The sequence below is a fragment of the Muntiacus reevesi genome, chromosome 2 (genome assembly GCF_963930625.1).
Source record: "Muntiacus reevesi chromosome 2, mMunRee1.1, whole genome shotgun sequence".
NCBI classification, from domain to species: domain Eukaryota; kingdom Metazoa; phylum Chordata; class Mammalia; order Artiodactyla; family Cervidae; genus Muntiacus; species Muntiacus reevesi.
Window position 1 is genome coordinate 273055600 of NC_089250.1, and position 22017 is coordinate 273077616.

Here is a 22017-nt window from a genome sequence, read left to right on the forward strand (position 1 = left end):
TAATCTGCTGTTTTTGAATGTTCTGAAAAGTTGATTAGATCCCATGATTTGATGGGGATGTGGAGTTCATCCATAAATCCCAAAAATGCGGAAGACTGTATTTTTCAGACTTTGTTACCCACATTTGAGAGAACGTTGTTGTTCAGTTGCACAGTCATGTCCGACTCTTTGCAACCCCACGGACTGCAGCATGCCAGGCTTCTCTGTCCTTCACCATCTCCCAGAGCTTGCTCAACCTCATGTCCATTGAGTTGATGATGCCATTCAACCATCTCATCCTCTGTTGTCCCCTTCTTCTCCCACTTTCAATCTTTCCGAGCATCAGGGTCTCTTCTAATGAGTCAGCTCTTCACATCAGGTGACCAAAGTATTGGAGCTTCAGCTTCAACATCAACCCTTCCAATGAATATTCAGGATTGATCTCCTTTAGGATTGACTGGTTTGATCTCCTTGCAGTTCAAGGGACTCTCCAGAGTCTTCTCCAACACCACAGTTCAAAAACATCAGTTCTTTACCACTCAGCCTTCTTTATGGTCCAGCTCTCATATCCATACATGACTACTGGGAAAACTGTCGCTTTACTATACAGAGCTTTGTGGGCAAAGTAATGTGTTCCTTTTTAATATGCTGTCTAGATTCCTCATCACTTTGGAAAATAAAGACCTAAAATATATCACAACTTGCAAATAGAAAGTGAAAATTTCTAATTATATTCATACTGAACATATGATCAATTTGAAATTATATTATGGATATTATTTAATTTAGTGTAATTTCCTAAACAAGTTTTTGGGAAAGATACTTGACAGTCGGACTTCACTGGTGGCTCAGACAGTAAAGAATTCGCGTGCAATGCCCAAGACCTACGTTCGATCCCTGAGTTGTGAAGATCCCCTAGAGGAGGGCATGGCAACCCATTCAAGTATTCTTGCCTGGAGAGTCCCATGGACAGAGGAACCTGGCAGGCCACGGTCCATGGGGTCACAAAGAATCCGACACACCTGAGAAACAAAGCACTTCCTCAAAGTATAGGATAGAGCACTGTAAAGAATAATGCAGTTCTCATCAAAAGAAAAAAAATGTTTTTTTCTCCTGTTTTGCTTTCTCTCTTTAGATTATCTATACAAAATTATGGATGCTAGGCAAGCATTGTGATAATCGTTTCACAGTATACATATCAGTTAATTTTTCTCTGTAGCTTAAACTTACACAGTGATGTTTGTCATTGTAAGAGTTGCTTGTACAACTCCCTTTATGTCACTGTTTAAAGAACTGGGTTTAGAAAGGGAAATAATTAAAACATGTTGGATAAAGGAAAGAATAACACAGTTTTTAATCATATAAAGTGTCTTGCTCGTTTTAAGGCTGTAGTTAGTGACCCAAATGATCACATCCCTCAAGTCCTCCGTCTCAGACACCAGGTACTGACCCTGAGATTGTTGAACTCAGTACGATGCTGAGTTTGCTGTTTTGCAGGGTGTCAGTAGGGAACAGCCCATTTCTACCCAGGGAGAGTTTTGTATTTGTAATATAGAGACTAGTCCCTTACTTGTTTCTTAAAACTGCCCAAGTTCCCAGATCGCTGAATTGCTTCAGCCTCACTAGCAGTATCTGAGCGCAACATGCTGTGACAAACAGCTTTTTATTGAGAATAAACCCTTTTAGTCTTAAGAGGAAGGATCTTGGCTTCTGATATAACATGAAGCTTTTACCTGAGCAGTGTTACAGACAGCAACTTACTCCTGTCAAGATAACAGGCCCCGCCCCCTCCGCGCCCCGCCCCTCCCACGAGCAGTGCGCACGCAGGTGCTCGCCCCGCCCCTCGTCGGAAGCCAGGGCTCTAATACCAAAAGCCCTTTCACACGGACCCGGAAGTTGGAGAGCGCGGAGCCGAGGTCCCCGAGCGGCGCCTTCTAGGGTAAGTTTGCAGACCCGCTCCCCGCCCCACGCCGGCTCACTCGTCCTCAGGTTGTGGGAATTCTCAGCGACCTGAAAACCCTGGCATCCGGTGCTCAGCCCGGAATAAACGCTGCCGCTGCCGTTGCGGCCCAGTTATCTTTTCGCTTGGGTTTTAAGTGTTTCTGAGGCGGTTTCGGCCCTCGGTCCACGTAGACACGAACTCTGGCGACGTTTTCTTGCTTAAAACCCTTTTTTACCTCTGGCCTCGCCAGGTAAAGCCCTCTCTCAGGAGTTGGAGTTGCGCCCCTCCCCGCCGCGTCGCCTTCTCAACCGTGGAGGCAGAGCCCCTCGCCCCTGCTCCCAGCGAGGCCGCGCCCTCTCCCCGGTCCTGGGAATCCGGAGAGCCCGCCCCGCTCCTGAGACCCCTTCCCTCGCAGCTCCTCTGTCCTCGCAGCACCTAGGCCGCTCCTTGTGCCCCGCAGGGCCCCACTTTCCTGTCAGCCCATCCCTTCACTCCGCGTAGGTACGTGACCTGGGTCCCTCTTTGACTGCTGTGCAAATGAGGAAGGATGGGCTGGATTGCCCTGGAACCTTCCAACAGAGCCTCTCTATTCATGATGAAAAAGATTGCTCAGATCCTGTTTCTAAGCTGACCTCTTAGAATGTTTCTTGTACCAGTGGATAGATATTTGCAATTCTGTATTTTGAAAATATTTTACTGCAATCTTATAATAAAGAATTACCTGCTTGCTATCAGTTTGACCCAATCTTGAATGAAAAGTTTCATTTTCTCAGATACATGAGAGATGTTCCCGGTGTTAAATGGGATGGGCAATAATGACAAACCTGGCCCACTTGCCCTTCACCCTCCCGTTTCATTATTCAGTTATACCCGGTTCTCTTCACTCAGCTCAGACCTTCTCATACACGGCTTCTCTCTGGGCCTGAGGGAGCCCACTGGTAACATGGAGATGAGAGACTAGACCGGAAACTATGAGCGTGAGCAGCACTGACCCCTGAAATGATTAGCCAACTTGGCTGTGTGTCTGTGTGTAGCAGTTCTGGTTTGGAGGGAGTGTCTGGTGGTAATTAGAATTTTAAGTAGATCCCAGTCCTCCCTGTATGAAAAACGAAAAGGAAAACTGTAGGATGGAGGCAGGATCACAGGCTCCTAATCAGATGACTTCTATGAATACGGCTAAATCTGAAGGGAGATTTTTTTTCACGTCCTGACATTCAGAACTCGGCTGTCCTTCATTTGTTCTTGGGACTAAAGCTTGACTCCTCGCTGTGGCTCCACCGCCCTCTGTCAAGCTCAGGGCCCTGTCAGTGTCTCCAGCCTCTTCCTGGGAGCTGACCCTTTGCTCATGGTTCAGCCTGTCGTGCTCTCATTTACCTTTTCTCTGTTTCCAAATACCAAAACCATTTCTGTCTGACATGGTAGTTTCTCACCTTCAAGTCACCCTGGCTCAGGCCCTTTGTCTGCCTTCAAGTCTAGGCTCAGAGAGGTTCCCCATCCCCTCCTAACAGTCTCTCTCCTGTTCCCCAGGTTTATTGCCTCTGTATCAGTTGCCATCAGCAGAGATTCTTGCCCTTCTTCATGGGTTATTTTGAGTCCTTCCTGGTTCCCTTCTTTGTAGGGCTCATAGTGTTCCTCTTCTTCCCAGCGTGGCTGCAGTACCTGATACTGGAAATGTCTTTAGATGAGAGGACTATGGGTTGGGCTGAATAATCCTCAGGGAAGACCAAGAGAACAGGGCAGGTGATGAAGATATTTCCCATGATCTGGACATTTTAACTGTAATTGATCTTTACCCCATGTGACTACTTGCTTCTTCAAAAGAAGAGCCAAGAAATATAGGAAGTCCTGAAATGCCCTACAGAACCGGTGTCGCCAAGCAGTAGACTAAGATATTCCCATGTTTAGTCTGCTGTGTTTAGTCCGTGGCAGTCCCCAGATCTAAGCTCTGTCCATCCAGGGACCACTCACCATTGTGGACAGCAGCTTTGCCATCTAGGAGTTCATGTGCTCAGTGTCAGCGATTGTGATTTCAGAGCGCTGAGGATGAGCAGAAATCCAAATCTAACGGGGCAGGAAGGAGATGGGAAATTAGGAGTATTAAAATTAAGATCTCAGAATGCTTGTTGTAAGATGGTCCTGCTCGGTAAGAATCTCTGGGCCAAACCTGAGAAGAGTGATAAAGTCCTGTGACGTAGGGGAAGATGGCTCCAAGAATCAAGGGCAGCGATGCCGCAGTGATCTGCAGCCTGGAGGTTCGTCCTTTAGAAGATGCAGCTGCAACTCTCTTGCTGCCAGGCCAGTGCTGGGTTCTCTGTTATCCACTACTGTCCCTCCCAAAAAAAGCACCCACACAGGCACAGTACACAAACCACGGAATCTTAACTGCACTGTTGGTGGTAATGTAAATGGTACTGCTCGTTGGAAAACAAAATGGAAGTTCCTTAACAAATTAACATAGAAGAGGCCTGCAGTCTGTCAAACCCATTTCTGACAGATATCCAAAGGAAAAGCGATCAGTTTTTCAGGGATATGTCCTCAGTCCCAAAAGTGTGACTTGATTTGCAGTAGCCAAGGCATAGACACAGGTCAGATGTCTCTTGACAAAAGAATAGGTACCAAAACTGTGTTATAGAAATATTTATTATATACTGTATATTCATGAACTGTTTTTTCTCTATATATAAATATAAAAATCAAGGGTCCTGCATTTATGCCAAAATGAATGAACCTAGAAAACAGTATGCCAACTTAAATAAGCCTGCTGAAGAAGGACAGATAACTGTATGTGGAAACTAGAATTGTCAAACTCATAGAGCCATCGAGTAATAAGGCTGTTACCAGGAGCTGGGTGGAGGGGGAAATGGGGCACTGTTAGTCAAAGAGTAGAGATTTTCAGTTGTAAACTAAGTAAGTTCTGGGGATCTGAGTTACTGCATGCTGCCTGTAGTGTTTCTATATAATTGAAATTCACCCAAAGAGACATAATACAGTGTACTCACAGGTGAAAGTGTAACTTACTCGACTATAATAATTATTCAGCGTATGAATATCATATGATCACTTTGTACACAGTACATTTATAGCATTTTTGTTAGTTACACCTTAGTAAGGCTAGGAAAGGAAAGGAGACTTGGTGGGTGCTTTTCTCCTCTGAATGGTGCTCAGTCCAGGCTTCACGTTTCATTGATGAGGCATTTTGCATACCCATGTCTTGTACCCTCTGACCAGAGATTCCCCTTCTGGTAGTTTGTGTTGGTCCACAGGTTGTGAATGTTTAAGATGCCCCAGTTCATTCCAGTCTGGATCCCTCACTGAGCATCAGGACTGTGAGTCCTCTCATTCCTGAAGGCTGAGATCTGGGCTGAGGAGGGGGTGCTCTGTTCTGAGTGGGGATGGATCAGGGCCTGCTGTGTGACCTGAAGGAGATTGCCTGGTCAGCGGAGGTGCCCCCTGCTGCTCTGTACATGAGGCCTCACCAGGAGGGGAGTGTGATCCCAGGGAAAGTGTGGGAAAGTCCTGTGTTGGTCTCTCTGCGGGAGTTGACTGTCCTGAGTCCCTCCTGGGACAGTGGCCACAGGGGATTGTCTGTTCCTCATGGTGAGGGATTCCCTGTGTGTGTGGTTGGGGTTCAGGAAGGGGATGTGTTGACTCTAAGCATTAAACAGCATGTTTTCACTTTCATGATAGACCTCTGAAGACTTGTGTTGCCTGAGGAAGCCCTGAAGTTGAGGAAGAGGAAAGAAAAGGAGTCAGGCATGGCTCTTTCTCAGGTAAGGTCAGTCTGTCCTTCCTGAAATGCCCTTCTCTGGACTCGCTAATCGTGTCTGACTCTGCAGTGTCCTGTCTGACTCCTGTACACATACACTCAGCCAGGGCCTTCCCTCAGGGCCTGTCGTCTCCACTTAGATCCCGTGTCCCCATGAGCCGGTGACCTGGCCCTTGTGAGGAGGCTCCCCTGGGCACCGTCCTGGGCAGGGCTTCTCACCCACGGTTTGGAGACAGGGTCTCAGTGCTGTTGGCAGCAGGGATTGCTTAGGGCCCATCTGGATGCGCTGTTTACACTGTCAACCAGGGTCAGGAAACTGTGGGTGGAAGTCAGGTATTAATATGCACAATAGCTGGTAAAATCTGGGAATCAGATCAATTGAGACTGTCCTTTCCCTTTTGTGTATCTTGACATCCTTGTGATTATACCTCACATAGAAACAAAGAATTATTTCTGAGTACTGTGTTCTGTTCAGTTGGTTTATTTGTCTGTTTTTATACCAGTATGTGGAGAAGGCAATGGCAACCCACTCCAGTACTCTTGCGTGGAAAATCCCATGGAGAGGGGAGCCTGGTTGGCTACATTCCTTGGGGTCGAGAAGAGTTGGACACAACTGAGCCACTTCACTTTCACTTTTCACTTTCATGCATTGGAGAAGGAAATGGCAGCCCACTCCAGTGTTCTTGCCTGGAGACTTCCAGGAACGGCGGAGCCTGCTGAGCTGCCAACTATGGGGTCGCACAGAATCAGACACGAGTGACGTGACTTAGCAGCAGCATACCAGAACTACATCACCTTGATTACCTTGTAATAGGCTTTGAAATAGAAAGAGCTCTGTCTTCCTTCTTCAAGAGTTTTGCTGTTTGCTCTTTGAATAGTTCTGTGACTTTCACCATGTTTTATTCTGCTTCTACAAAGTAGCCATGGCAGTTTTGATAATGAGTTAATTGGTAGATTGACCCTTTGTGTGGTTATTAAAGAATCTTTTTTGATATAGCATGTTTCTTTTGTAATCTTTATGAGTTTTACCTATGAAACTTTGTCATGTGGGAAAGAAGATAAATTGACTTTGTTTTCAATTTGGGGACCTTTGATTTCTTTTTCTCATCTAATTGCTCCAAGTGCTTTGTTGAACTGTAGTGCAGAGTGTGCATCCTTGCCGTCTGGACCTCAGAGGAAAAGCTTTCCTTCTTTCCCTATTGCTGTGCTCTTTTCATAATGGCATTTCTTATGTTTATGTTGGTATAATTTGTTGTTTGTAGTTTGTTGAGTGTTCCATCTTGAAACGTTGTCAAATTTTTGTCAAATGGTTTTTTTCTGCATCGAGATGATCCTGGTTTTTTTTTTCCTTTAATCTGTTAATGTATTATGTCATATTAATTGATTTTTATATGTTGACTTCTAGCCTTATATGTATAAAACCCACTTGGTCATTGTGTCAAATCTTTTTATTTATTTATTTAAGTTATTTTAACTGAAGGATAATTGCTTTACAGGGGTGGTTGTTTTCTGCCAAAGCAGCATGAATCAGGCACAGGTATAGATATGTCCCCTCCCTCCCGTCTTCCTCCCTATCCCACCTCTGTAGGCTGTTAGAGAGCCCCTGTTTGAGCTCCCTGAGTCATTCAGCAAATGCCCTTTGGCTCTCTACTTTACATATGGTGATGTAAGTTTCCTTGTTACTCTCTCCATACATCTCACCCTCTCCTTCCTCCCCTCCCGCCTCCGTCTGTTCTCTCTGTCTGTTTCTCCAGATCTTTTTAATACGTGTTGAAGTTGGTTTGCAAGTATTTTAATTTTGCATGAGTATTCGTCAGGGGTATTGGTTTCTAGTTTTCCTTTCTTGTGTCTTTGGGAAATCAGTAAACTATTAGAATCATGCTTGCTACATAGAATTAGCAGGATTAGTGGTAATTTTTTTGTAATGTTTGGTAGAATTTGGGCCTGTATTTTTCTTAGAGGTTTCTGACTACTTTTTAAATCTCTCTAGTTATAATGGGCTTCCCTGGTGACTCAGATCATAAAGAATCTGCCTGCAGTGCAGGAGACCCAGGTTCTATCCCTGGGTCAGAAGATTCCCTGCAGAAAGGAATGGCAGGTTAGTCCAATATTGTTGTCTGGAGCAATTCCATGGACAGAGGAGCCTTGTGGGCTACAGTCCATGAGGTCACAAAGTGTCAGACACAACTGAGTGGCTAACACTTTCAGTTTCAGCAGTCTCCATTTTTTAAATTCTTAATAAGTAAAATAGTTTGTGTGTTTCTGAGAATTTGCCAGTATCTCCGATATTCTGTCATTTATAGGCATTATTGGTCATCGTACTTTCTTATCTTTAGAAACATTCTTTGACCTCAGTTGAAATCACTCCTGTTCCTATCTGTTTTTAGTTATTTGAATCTTTTTTTCTCTTTTCCTTAGTCTAGGTGGGGGTTTTCCTATCCAGTTTTTTCAAAACATCAACGCTTGGTTTGTTGATTTTTATATTTTTCTACTTTCTGTTTTATCTCTGGCTTAATCTTTCTTATTTTCCTATTTCCTTCTGCTAAACTTCAGTTTTGTTTGTTTTCCACTTTCTGCTTCCTAGAGGTCTAGCAATAGATTTCAGATTTAAGATCTTTACTCTTTCTTACTGTAAGCATTTAACAGTTCACACTTTTAGTACAGTCTTCTCTGTGTGTTATAAATTTTGTACTGTTGTCTTTTTGTTTTCATCCATGTGTTTAAAATTTTTTATGTGATTTTTTTCTTATACCCATTTGTGGTGTAAGAGTGAGTTGTTTAATGTCCACATTTGGGGAATTTTCTCTTTTCTTGTGTTTATTTCCTTGCTGTTAGGGAAGATACTTTTTTATAGTGTCAGTCTCTTAAAATTGTTAATTTTAGCCTAACGTGTGGTCTCTCATAGAGAATGTTTTATGTGTCCTTGAGATGCGTGTGTTTTATGCTTTAGTTGGGCCATGTGATCTGTACATGCCTGTTCAAGTTGAACATTGAAATCTCGTACTATTCCTTTGCCAGTATTTCTGTCTTCCTTTCCCTTAATGTTTGCTTCACTTTTCTGAGATATCTAATGTTAGATGTATATATATTTTTACTTGTTAACAGGTTTTTGGGAAATTGACCATTTTATCATGATACAATATTTATTTCATTGCAGTTGTTATTTCTTCAGTTTATTTTGTCTGCTATAACAGTCTCCCCTGCTGTCTTTAGGATGGACTGTCTTTTTTTATCCTTTCACTTTTTACCTTTCCATGTCCTTAGGTTAGTGAGTAGTACCTGTTTCAACTCTCTGATAAACTCTGTGTCTCTTGCCCTGTGTTTTTCCTCCTGTTACTTCTTCTAGTGGCCTCTGCTCATGGGCATCGTATCCTGGTGAAAGACAGGCACACTGGACAGCTCCTTTCATGCCAGTGTCATTTCAGAAGAACTGTATTGAATCTTTCCTTCCCATCATGATGTTTCTTGAGATAGTCTTGCTGAATAACTATATATTTTTTCCATATTCTTTTTTGCCATGATTTTTAATTCTTCAAGAAGTTTGTTTACTTGACTCTTGTGATAATTTCTTTTTGTCATAATCTAATAACTCTTCTAATATCAAATCACAGTTTTATTAATGGAAAGAATAGGAAAGAAAGTTTTTGGCTTCTGTTAATGCCTTGCTATGTAAATTTAAATGGATAAAATTATATTTGTGTTTTTGTATATGTTAATTTTATTATGTATTGAGTTCAAGTATTCATCTCTTTAAAATGTTTTTACCAGTTTTCTTTTGGTAGGCTAGTATAGAATCCTGGTGACAAATTCAGCTGAGTACAAAGAATACATTTTTATCATCTGTAACATGCTGAAATACATGTGAATAAAAGGATGATATACAATTGACCAAAAAGTCTGTCAAGAGACCAATCCTCTCATTTCAGTTAATTTTTTATAGATATATATGCATGCATGTGCAAGTCTGTGGTTTAGATAGAAGACATCATGATTTGAAGACTACACATTACCTTTTTTTTCAGTTGAAATTATGTTATCAGTATAATCTGTGGCCTTGAAATTTTCTAAACAATTCTGTTAGCATTTTAAGTAGTAAGTTGCTAACAGTTGTGTTTCTGTATCCACATCTATAATGAGCTTTCATGCCATTCCACATTGTTCAGCTTGGACTTTTTTTTTTTTCACATTAATACAATATTTATTTGCTTTCCTTCTGTCAAACCCTGAGCCCACCGCTGTCCCCAGGCTGCCGGGGGAGTAGCAGGAAAGGGAACCCACAGGGCAGACACAGGAGAAAGAACTGTGGGAGGTGGAAGCAGCTTCAACTGGTGAGGAAGATGAGCTAGATCACTATCAGGCAAAAGGGCCCCATGGCCTTTGAGAGGGCCAAGCCCATGGCATAGAAGAGCTACTGTTTCAGAGAAGGGTTCCTGGGTAACAGTGATGAGCTCCTGAACACAGTCCCACTCTCAGCCCTGGAGCCAGCCTCCCCTGCTCTCGCAGTTCCCAACTCCAAGGAACTTGGCTTCTGTTTCAAAGTCCCTTGAAATGGCGCTGGTTTGGAAGCTGCGGCTAGGAATGAGTGAGATGGTCGGGGGACCCGGGGCTGCCAAGCTGCTGTGGCTCTCATCGGTCAGTGTCTCCGGTCCTTCACCACTGCGGACACTGATCACTCAAGAAGGGAGAGGTTCTCCTGATCAGGGAGGGGGTGGAGACGAATTCGGCGCAGCCGTCCATTTTCAGGGGATGAAGACCCGAGGCCTGAGAGCTGCTCCCCCTGCAGAGAAGACAGAGGGGCAGGGAGGAGTCTCACCTTGGGCTTCTTTCAAGTTTTCTTTAGGAGCCCACTGTCAAAGGACTTTTAATGTTCTCTGTATTGCTTAACTGTTAGATGCTTAAGCTTCATTTGCTGAGCCCAAGCCTCTGAGTTCAGATGCTTCGTGTAACAGCTGTTACCTTCTTGATCTGAGTCAAGTTTCTCAGAGTGTCTGTGACACAGTTTTCTGTAAGGTGGGAACAGATCGTTCTTTAATGAACTATTATATTGATGACAGGTTCTTGCCTGTAAAGTACTTGTTTAATGTTTAGAGTAATACTACAGTAATTTAGAGTAACAAGAAACCTTCAAACACTTTTGGTCCTTGCTGCTACTACCGTCGTAAGTGAAAAATTTGACCTTTTCATTAAAAGTGCTGTGGCTTTATCATCTCTGAAGACACCACTCATGCTGTACCTCATCTGGATAATGAATTGCACTCACTGGGTAGAACGAAATATCTGACACTTCTGTATAGCCAATACAGTGTTGAGTTTTATTTATATATAGTTCATGGATTTTGAAGAATGATGAAAAATCCGTATTAATGAGAGTATCTTATAAGGTCTTATGAAAAAGCATAAGAAATTAAAATTAGAGATCCATGATTTCTCCAGATACCCCTGCATGGATCTGTTAGAACAGATGCTTCAATGAAGTCAATCCTTACCACTTAAATACCCTTTCTCTTTTGCATGAAAATGAGAACTTTTCATGGCCGTTTTGGTGACATGTGGTTTCATTTCAGGAACGACTGACCTCTGAGGATGTGGCCATCGAATTCACTCAGGAGGAGTGGGAATTCCTGGACCCTGCTCAGAGGGGCTTGTACAGGGATGTGATGCTGGAGACCTACAGGAACCTGCTGTCTGTGGGTGAGGATGACTTGCTTCCAGAGCTGCCCTTGGGTATCTGCATTTTCCCTGTGTGCCCCTTGGGAGGCCCTGATGTCTTTCATCTGAGAGTTCTGGTTACTCAGGCATGACAAGCTTGACAAGGTTAAACTGACCCTCTTCAGATGCTGTGTCTGTCTCCTGTCACATGTGAGGTTATCCCAGAGCTTAATTATGTCCAAAGCTCACTGGCAAATGTTAAAAAAAAAAAAACCACGAAAACCCCGATTTCCTATTTTCTACCTTTTGACTTTTGGCTCAGTGCTTAAAAATATCCACAGCACTTTAGATTTCTTTCTTCTGATAACCCTGAATATCTATTTCCTTTTGATTGTTTTTGCTTGCTTGTTTACTTTTTTTTGCTGCACCATTCTGCATGTGGGGTCTTAGTTCCCTGACTAAGGATCAAACCTCACACCCTGCATTCGAAGTGCAGAGTCTTAACTACTGGATCACCAGGGGAGTCCCAGAATTTCTGTTTCTGATCTGAATATTATCTCCACATTGGAGTAGGGGAGAAAACTCTGGACAGTGGGGAGTGATGTAAAAATAGTCATAGATACAATGTATAAAGAAAAGGAGTATCTCAAAAGGGCTGTTTTTTCTGTTTAGCAGTAGGACAAACTGGTGGATTGGCTCCTCTGTGTTTGTTACTTAGGAAGATGTAAGAAGAGTGGGTAGAGAGGTCGTCTTTTTGATGCTAGATCCTACGAGGGGAGCATATGTGAATCCCGCGGGCTCTTAGCTTGCCATCTGTAGGTCAGGCGCATGGTCCCATCTCAAGATCCTGTAATGTCTGACCTTCCTGTTGTGTTAGTTTTACTCTTGTGCTGCTCTAGCCAGTCTGGGAATGTCAGCTGTTCCCAATGTTACATTCTCCTTTCTTTGTATCATTTTACTTCTTAAATTTCTTTGAAATATATTCCTGAGGGTCTGAAATTTTATCTGGTTTCCTTGCTGTGATAATCCACCTATGTTTAATTGGCCGCCTCTGGTGAGTCTCTGTGGAGTGGATTTACTAGGTAACAGAAAACTGTGATGGAGACACTATTCTTAATGTTATTTTCTTGCTCTGTTCAAAGTCACCACTTGAAGCTATCCAGTAGAGTGGTCAGTATATTCTAAGATGATGAGAGAGAAAGTGTCACGAGAGCCTGATGCATCTTTCCAGGTTATTTTCTGGCTTTGGAGACTCTGTCAGGGGCACCATGACAGTGTTATTCATGTGTATCAAGGACCATATATTTTAGCCTCTGTAAATGGTATGGGAATTTATCCCAGGACAACTTTGTCCCAGTTCACATTCTCATATCTATGAGCCTGTTGGCTGCACTATCGTTCTGTGCATTGTAAGTATTTTGTTTTATCATTGAGTTCAAATTTCTTTGTTACTCTTAGTGTTTCTGTTTTGTATTTGCAATGCGCTGGATGGTTGATTGGGGAATGGTCTCTACAGTGGAACTGGTGATCAGGCCCTCTTAAAATTCTTTGTATATTCTTTGTACTCATTTACTATCAGATGTATGATTTCCATATATTTTCTCTTTTACTGTTGATTGTCTTTTCAAACTCACTGCACTTTAATGCACAGCAGTTTATAATTTTGATATAGTTCAATTTATTAATATCTGATTTTATTTTGTGGCCTGTGCTTTTGGTGTTATATCTGGTAAATCATGTGTGGGTATAGTTTCCAGAAACATTTCCTGCACGTTTACTTCTAGGAGTTTTATATATTTGGGACTTCAGTTTAGGTCTTTGAACCATGTTGAGTTCACCTTTGTCTTTAGTGTAAGATAATGTTCCAAGTAAATTGTTTTGCTGGTGCGTATTCAGTTTGTCAACACGTCTTGTTTCATAGACTGCTTCCCCCATTTAGTAGCTTTTACACCCTTGTGAAACATCGTTTGAACATCTCCACAAGAGGTGTTTTTGTTTTTGTTTTAACCATTCTTTTTAGGTATGCTGCTGCTGCTGCTAAGTTGCATCAGTCGTGTGCGACTCTGTTCAACCCCACAGGCGGCACCGCACCAGGCTTCTCTGTCCCTGGGATTTTCCAGGCAAGAACACTGGAGTGGGTTTCCATTTCCCTCTCCAATACATGCATGCGTGTGTGCTAAGTCGCTTCAGCCGTGTCCGACTGCGTGACCCCATAGACGGCAGCCCAGCAGGCTCCTCTGTCCCTGGGATTCTCCAGGCAGGAATACTGGAGTGGGTTGCCTTTTCCTTCTCCACTTTTTAGGTATGGTTAATTTACAATGTTGTGTTTCCGGTACACGGCAATTTACAAGATACTTAATATAGTTCCCTGAGTTATGTTGTAGGTTCTTGTTGTTTATCTTTTTTGTATATATGTTAGTTTGTATATATTCCAGACTCCTAATTTCGCTCTCCCTTTCCTGCCCTGCCACTATCCTGCACTATCCCTTTTGGTAACCATAAGTTTGTTTTTTATGCTGATGATTTTATTTTGTGAATAAGTTCATTTGTATCATTTATTTCAGTTCGAGGTATAGTATCCTATGATATTTGTCTTTCTCTGTCTGATTTCACTTAGAATACTCCCTCAGTCTGTCTGTATTGCTGCAAAAGGCATTAGTTCATTGTGTTTTATGCTGTGGAGGTGGCAACCCACTCCAGTGTTCTTGCCTGGAGAATTTCATGGACAGGGGAGTCTGGTGGGCTGCAGGTCATGGGGTCTTAAAGAGTTGGACATGGCTGAGCTACTTTCACTTCACAGTATTCCCTTGTATATGTGTACAACATATTCCTTATCCCTTTGTCTGTCAGTGAGCATTTAGGTTGCTGCCATGTTTTGCCTGGTATAAACAGTGCTGCTAAAAGCATTGGGGTGCATGTATCATTTTGAGTTAGTTTTCATCCTTTCTGTTTATATGCCCAGGATTGGAATTGCTGGTTCATGTGATACCTCTATTTTTAGTTCTTTATGGAACCTCCATGCCATTCTCCAAAGTGACAGTACCAATTTATGTTCCTTCCAACAGTGTAGCAGGGTTCTCTTTTCTCCACACCCTCTCAAGCATTTATTGTTTGTAGACGTTTTGATGGTGGTCATTCTGACCAGTGAGACAGGTGATTTTGATTCGCATTTCTCTGATAAGTAGAGACCTCGAACATCATTTCAGGGGACTGTTGGCCATCTGTTTGTCTCCTTTGGAGAAATATCTGTTTAGATCTTCTGTCCAGTTTTTGATTGGGTTATTTGTTTGTTTGTTTGTTTTGATGTTAAGCTGTATGAACTATTTGTATATTTTGGAAATAAATCCCTTATAGGTAGCATCATTTGCATATATAGTCTCCTAGTCCAAAAGTTGTATTTTTGTTCTCTTTTTGGTTTCCTTTGCTTTGCAAAAAGGTTTTAAATTTCGTTAGGTCTCATTTGTTTGATTTTGCTTGTGTTACCATGACTCTAAGAGAGAACCAAAAGAAACTTTGCTGACATTTATGTCAATGTTTTCCATTTGTTTTCCACTGTGAATTTTATAGTATCTGGTCTTGCATTTAGATGTTTAATACATTTTGAGTTTATTTTTGTATGTGGTGTTAGAGAATGTTGTAATTTCATTCTTTTTCATGTAACTATCCATTTATCCCAGCATCACTTATTACAGAGACATCTTCATTCTATATTCTTTCCTCCTTTGTTATGGAATAATTGACTGTAAGTAAATTGGTTTATTTCTGGGTTTTCTATCTTGTTCCACCAATCTGTGTTCTGTTTTGTGCCATTGTCATACCACTTCCCTGGTGGCTCAGACGGTAAAGCGTCTGCCTACAGTGCAGGAGACCCAGGTTCAATCCCTGGGTCAGGAAGATCTCCTAGAGAAGAAAATGGCAACCCACTTCAGTACTGTTGCCTGGAAAGTCCCATGGACAGAGGAACCTGGTAGGCTACAGTCTATGGAGTTGCAAAGAGTCGGACACGACTGAGCAACGTCACTTTCACTCTTATGACTGTAAGTTTGTAGTATAGGCTGAACTCAAGGAACATGATTCCTCCAGCTTTGTTCTTCCTTTTCAAGATTGTTTTAGATATCAGAGTCTTTTGTGTTTTGGTACAAATTAAGTTTTTTTTGTTTTATGAAATATGTCATCATTATTTGATAAGGGTTGCATTGAATATGTAGATTGCCTTGGATAGTATGGTCATTTTGACAGTGTTACTTCTTTCAATCCAAGAACATGGTATATGTTTCCATCTGTTTGTGTCATCTTTGGTATCAGTCATCAGCTTCTTACAGTTTTATGAGTACAGTTCTTTTGACTTTTTAGGTAGGTTTATTCCTTAGAATTTTATTCTTTTCTATGAGATGGTGAATGGCGTTGTTTCATTAATTTCACTTTCTGATATATAATTATTAGTGTGTAGAAATGCAGCACTTTTCTGTATATTTAGTAGCCAGCAAGTTTGCTCTGTTCATTGATGAGGTCTAGTAGTCATCTGGTCACATCTTTATCTACATTATATCTTTTTAAATTTTTATTTTTTAATCGAAGGATAATTACTTTACAGAATTTTGTTTTCTGTCAAACCTCAGCTACATTATACCTTGTATGCTTTTCACTTGCAACATTTTTCAGCAATACTGTGTCTGACTCTAGTCAATAAATATACAAAGCACTCACTTTTTCTTTATTATATTTTGGTGCCATTTAACCAGGTAATTAAGAACAGTGCACGGCTAGAGATTAGCCTTCCTTGGTGGCTCAGTGGTAAAGAATTCACCTGCTAATGCAGAAGATGCAGGTTTGATCCCCGAGTCAGGAAGATCCCATGGAGAAGGAAATGGCAACCCACTCTGTGTCATTTACAGATGATGGTCCTTTAGTGTGTATTCTGCACTGCAGCTGACACATACTACTTGTTAACATTGTAAAATGCCTTTCTTTTTAGGTACATAGTTCTATAGCAGATTTAGAAAACTATGTTGTTTCCAGAAAATTGTTTCAGTCATATTCATTTTCTCATTTGTTTTCAATTGTAAACGACCAATTATGAATAGTTAATTATTGGGTAAGCTTGGTTTTGGATTATTTGCTGTTACAATGTATAATATATTATTTAGAATTTATTTATGTGCAGTAAGTATGCAGAATACAATGATAGTGTAATATTTTTCTTTTCAATTTGAGACACCTGTCGATTGATACGTTCCTAGAGGTCCTCATAGAAAAACACTCTGTTTTTGAGAGTGGGCATAAGATTGTCCAGTGTGAGTGCATTTGGCATGTGGTTTTTAAAACTAGGTTACCTTAATGGTGAATTTATGTTATCATGCTTTCTTAAGAATTCTATTCCTTTAGTATTTCTAAAGACTTAAGGTCATCATTGTTGTGTTTCATAACTTGGTGTAGGTATTTTGCTGTCATAGATACTTAACATGAAACATTTCTTTTTGAATCATTGTGAGCAGGATACCTATGGTTCTTTTTATCTTGTAGATATCTCTCCTACACATGTGATCAAGCATTTACAACCCAAAGTGAACAGTGATAAACGAGAACCACTCCAAACGTTGATGCTGGGAAGATCTGAAAGCCATGAAATCAAACATTTTCGTCTTTGGGAAAGTCAAGAAAATATGTGTGACTTTGAGTGTCAGGGGAGAGATGACAAAAGAAATTACAAAGGAACACCTGTAAGCCTTAATGGAAATGTGCCTGATGGAAGAGATTCACATGATAGAAATGATGCAGGAATCACGCCCTTTAGAAACAGGCTTGGATTTAACTTTCAGGATAAACTGCAGTTACTTCAAACTGGTGGGGTAACTTCTGAATATAATGAAGTTGAGAGGTCTGTCAACAACAGTTTCTCATTTTCACCACTTCAAAGAAGTCCTCCTTGTGTCCAAACCAGTGTTTCTAATATATATGGGAATGATTTTATGAATCCTTCAGTAATAACACAAGACCTCAAAGCACACAGGGTAAAACCTTACAAATGTGATGAGTGTGGGAAAGCCTGTCTTAAGGGCTCATGTCTCAATAAACATCAGGCCATCCATATCAGAGAGGAATCACATAAATGTGAAGTATGTGACAAGTTGTTTGACCAAAGTTCACAGCTTGCACGTCATTTGAAAATTCATTCTAAAGTGAAATGTTACAAATGTAATGAGTGTGGCAAAACCTTTAATGATAGCTCCACCCTTGCTAGACATCAGATAATCCACTCAGGAGCAAACTTACATAAGTGTGATGTATGTGATAAAATCTTTGGTCAGAATTCATTCCTTGTGAGTCATTGGACTATCCCTGCAAGAAAGAGAAGTTGCCAATGTAATGAGTGTGGCAAAAACTTTACTGACAGCTCAACCCTCAGGAGACATCAGAAAATTCATACAGGAGAGAAATTATTTAAGTGTGATATATGTGACAAACTCTTCAGCCAAAATGCATACCTTGCTGTTCATCAGAGGGTTCATACTGGAGAGAAACCTTACAAATGTAATGAGTGTGGCAAGCGCTATAGTCACTCTTCACAGTTCAGAAGACATAAGATATTTCATACTGGAGAGAGACCTTATAAATGTGATGAGTGTGAAAAGACCTTTTGTGTAAAGTCAGTCCTTTTAAGGCATCGGACCGTTCATACTGGAGAGAAACCTTACAATTGTGATGAGTGTGGCAAGGCCTTTCGTGTAAAGTCAGTCCTTTTAAGGCATCAGACAGTTCATACTGGTGAGAAACCTTATAAATGTGATGAGTGTGGCAAGGCGTTTACTGATAGCTCAAACCTCAGGAAACATCAGAAAATTCATACAAGAAAGAAATTATTTAAAGGTGGTATGTCTGACAAAGTCTTCAGTGAAAATGCACACCTTGCTAGTCATCAGAGGGTTCATACTGGAGAGAAACCTTACAAATGTGATGAGTGTGGCAAGCACTTTAGTCTACCTTCACAGTTCATAAGTCATAAGAGATTTCATACTGCAGAGAAACCTTACAAATGTGATGAGTGTGGCAAGGCCTTTTGTGTAAAGTCAGTCCTTTTAACTCATCAGACAGTTCATACTGGTGAGAAACCTTACAAATGTGATGAGTGTGGCAAGGCCTTTCGTGTAAAGTCAGTCCTTTTAAGTCATCAGACAATTCATACTGGTGAGAAACCTTACAAATGTGATGAGTGTGGCAAGGCTTTTCGTGTAAAATCAATCCTTTTCAGTCATCAGACAGTTCATACTGGAGAGAAACCTTACAGATGTGATGAGTGTGCCAAGACCTTTACTTCCAGCTCACACCTCAGGAGACATCAGAAAATTCATACAGGAAAGAAATCATTTAAATGTGATATATGTGACAAAGTCTTCAGCCGAAATGAATACCTTGCTGGTCATCAGAGGGTTCATACAGGAGAGAAACCTTACAAATGTAATGAGTGTGGCAAGCACTTTAGTCAGCCTTCACAGATTAGAAGTCATAAGAGATTTCATACTGATGAGAAACCTTACAAGTGTGATGAGTGTGGCAAAGCCTTTCGTGTAAAGTCAACCCTTTTAAGTCATCAGACAGTTCATACTGGTGCCAAACCTTACAAATGTGATGAGTGTGGAAAAGTCTTCGGTCAAAAACCACATCTTCGCCTTCATTGGAGAGTTCATACTGGAGAGAGACCTTACAGATGTAATGAGTGTGGCAAGTTCTTCAGTCGAAATTCACACCTTACAAGTCATCGGAGAATACATATAGAGAAACCTTTCAAATGTTTCGAGTGTGGAAAATCCTTTACTCAGGTCTCAGCACTCTCTAAACATCAGAAAATCCATACATGAGAAAAACTTATGTGAATGTGGTATATGGTAGAAGTCTTCAAAAATCATTCTTCACACCCTACTTTTGGTCAGAGAATTTATACTACTGAAGAACCATACAAATATGATGAGTGTGGCAACATCTTAGGCTTCATGAGAAAATGCATACTGGATAGAAGCTAGATATATATGTATTTATTAGTCAGATGTTTAGAACATGAATTCATTCTAGAAAGATTCCTCACCAGTTTCACAAATGTGAAAAAAAAAAAAAAAAAAAAAAAAAAAAACCCTGTCCTCACAGCTCACGTCTTGCCAGTAGTATCAGAGTATTTATCCTGGAGAAAACACACAGCAGTGTAATGTGGCAAGGATCTTACCCAAAAGTCACAAGACAGGAACATAATGGAGCTATACTTCCCAGACTCAGTGGTTGTGGCAAATCCTTTACCTTTTTCACTTTATGTATTCTCTGATGACTTTAGTTCAGGTACTCAGCGACTGTAATAAGTCCATATTTGAAGAGAAGCTATAGAAATCTTTTTGTTTAAAAGAAACCCGAATTTTCACTGTGCAAAGATGATCCTTTGGGACAGTAGTCCACCATCTTTTTGGTCTCCTGGCTTTCTGAATAAAGTCAATATTCCCTGCCCAACAAGTAATCTCTCAGTTTTTTGGCCTGTTGCATGGTGAGCTCTAAGAGCTTGGCTCTGGTAATACATTGATCAAACACATTTGCTACATGTGTTTCATGATGGTCTCTGGAAAGGAATCAGTGAGATGAAGGGGCCAACTTCATTAGGTACGATTCATTCAGATCCGTGTTTCCTGGAAAAACACACAGCCTGAATTATGAAATTCAGTAGTGTGTGTGAATTAGCAACAGGGGGGGCAGAAAATAATGTAAACCTAGGACATGACTCATCATGGTCAGTAAGATCAGGAAGCCTTTCCATACACAGTTCAGCCTATTATAAAACATAATATGCTACCAACTGACCTTGAGAAGAGTAGGCAAGATGTTAAAAGGACTGGGTTTTTCGTGGGAGGAGAGGGACAGTTACCAGGAACCAATGGTGTGCTAGGAACAATGCATAGGAAAAGGGCCATGTTCTCCATTGGATAGAAATAACTGTTGTATGTATGATTAAAGAAGAGTTACTCTTATTTATGAAAATTGAAGACAGAGCTGTTCCACTCTTTGTATACTGGAACCTAGGGACTGGAGTCGACGAGAATAAGGATGCAGGGGACCCAAGTCTCGAGTGAGACAAGGGTGCTTTATTTCCAGAAATACATGGTTATGTATCTTCATACAAGGCAGCTTTAAGGCAGTAAAAAAATTGAGCAGAAACAAAGCCAAGCAAGTTATAATCTTCAAAGGGCCAGAAAACATTCCATATCCTGAGTAAGAGGAGCATAACTGAATAGATTACCTTTAAGTAAAATGGTCACTGAATGGAGTCACTGAAAGGAATACAAGCAGGTGCCCTTTCTCATGTTCTCAGTCCTGAGAAGTGCGTGCAGCTCTGCTCGTTCCTGTTTTCCAGGAACTGATAAGGAATAGAGAGTCCTTGAGAAACAGCACACAGAAGAAGAAAATAACATATTGGATCCCTTAAAGTTGAACATCCCCTGACAGTTCACCCTTTTTTATTTTTTCATGATTGGGGGTGACGGTTGATACTTTTTGTGGAAAAGGCCCTGACCAATGGAGTTTGTTTAGTTTGAACCATTTTAGTTAAAGGCATTGGTTTATTACAAGGGTAATCACCAGGAAAATTATCAGTGTTAATAGTTCCAGATGCCTATGTGTAATGCCTTGAAACCATCTTCGAGGGTCTAACCCAGATAATTGAGCAGCGAGCTGTTCAGCTAAGGTTTCCAAATTGTTGGAAGAGGGTAGACTCTTAGAGAAGGTTTCAAGGATTTCCTTTTGCAGCAATTGTACATGTAAGGAAGCATTGTCATGTATGTCTTACAAATGAAATTTGATTTGTTCCGAATTGTAAGCACTATGGTAAAACCGAAGAGGAGTGATACAGAACTGAGTAGAATTCCAGTCAATTTAATAATGCTTGTTTTTGTGAATCTATTAATTGACCTCCAGCCCATTGGATGGCTGTTTTTAATTCCTGAATTTTATCTTGAACTTTTTCGTCTGTCTGAACCTGAGTGACCCATATGGTATGAGCATCTTTAATCCAATTTTGAATAAAGTTTTGTGTTTGATTTGAAGTTTGTAAAGCAATGTCTGTGACAGCAGCAGTGGTGCAAATGGCTATCAATCCGAAAATGCCAAGAATCAACCATCTCGTTGCAGTAATTTAGTGAGTAACTGGGAGGCAGATCTTGCCATCGGACCCTCTTTCCAGGGCTATTGGCGATCTACTGGCAACCACAGACTACATCGAGATCAAAGAATCAAAAGGGATTTTTTAGAGAAATAGAGAAATTAAGACAAGTATACAATTTGCAGTCTATATAAGCCTCAGAACATAAAGTCTTACTAAATTTTAAGTTTCCTATGGTTATAACAAAAGGAAGGGAAACACAAGCTTGTATAAAATATGAATGGTTGTAATGGAAGGAATAGTTACTATGACTATGACTGGTCCCTGTGAAATATCCAGTCCAAGTTCCAAGTTTTTCAATGTTTGTAGCAAGTTTCCAGATGTCCCATTGTTCAGGCCCAATTTGTTTAGTGAGGCTGTTTTGTGGGCAAGGAGGTGCCTTTCCACGGTAAAGCCAGCCAAGGAGTCCTTTGTCATGGAAGTGTTCCATTGAACTGTTGGTAATCTTCCATGTTAGTTGAGTAACATAATCACACATAGTATTGTTAATAT

At 40.9% G+C, this 22017-nt stretch overlaps 1 protein-coding gene, 1 non-coding gene and 1 pseudogene across 3 annotated transcripts in view; 2 read left to right on the forward strand and 1 right to left on the reverse strand.

Annotated features, from left to right (window-relative positions):
• Window positions 1-5607: 5607 nt before the first annotated feature.
• The window catches only part of LOC136161647 (zinc finger protein 665-like), a 224826-nt gene continuing 208416 nt past the window's right edge, over window positions 5608-22017 (forward strand). Inside the window, exons 1-3 of one of the 2 annotated variants that reach the window (XR_010661750.1) lie at window positions 5608-5691; window positions 11252-11378; window positions 16860-20362. Coding sequence is in view for 1 of the 2 variants with exons in the window: in XM_065926656.1 (XP_065782728.1) it covers window positions 5677-5691; window positions 11252-11378; window positions 16860-19192 (2475 nt within the window). In the remaining variant the exon portion in view is untranslated. Of the gene's footprint in view, window positions 5692-11251; window positions 11379-16859; window positions 20801-22017 lie in introns of those variants that run through there. The other variant, XM_065926656.1, reaches the window with a different exon arrangement.
• LOC136159466 (ATP synthase F(0) complex subunit C2, mitochondrial pseudogene) lies at window positions 10030-10424 on the reverse strand (annotated as a pseudogene).
• TRNAC-ACA (transfer RNA cysteine (anticodon ACA)) lies at window positions 15159-15231 on the forward strand. Its single transcript has one exon. It is a non-coding gene; the product is annotated as a tRNA-Cys (tRNA).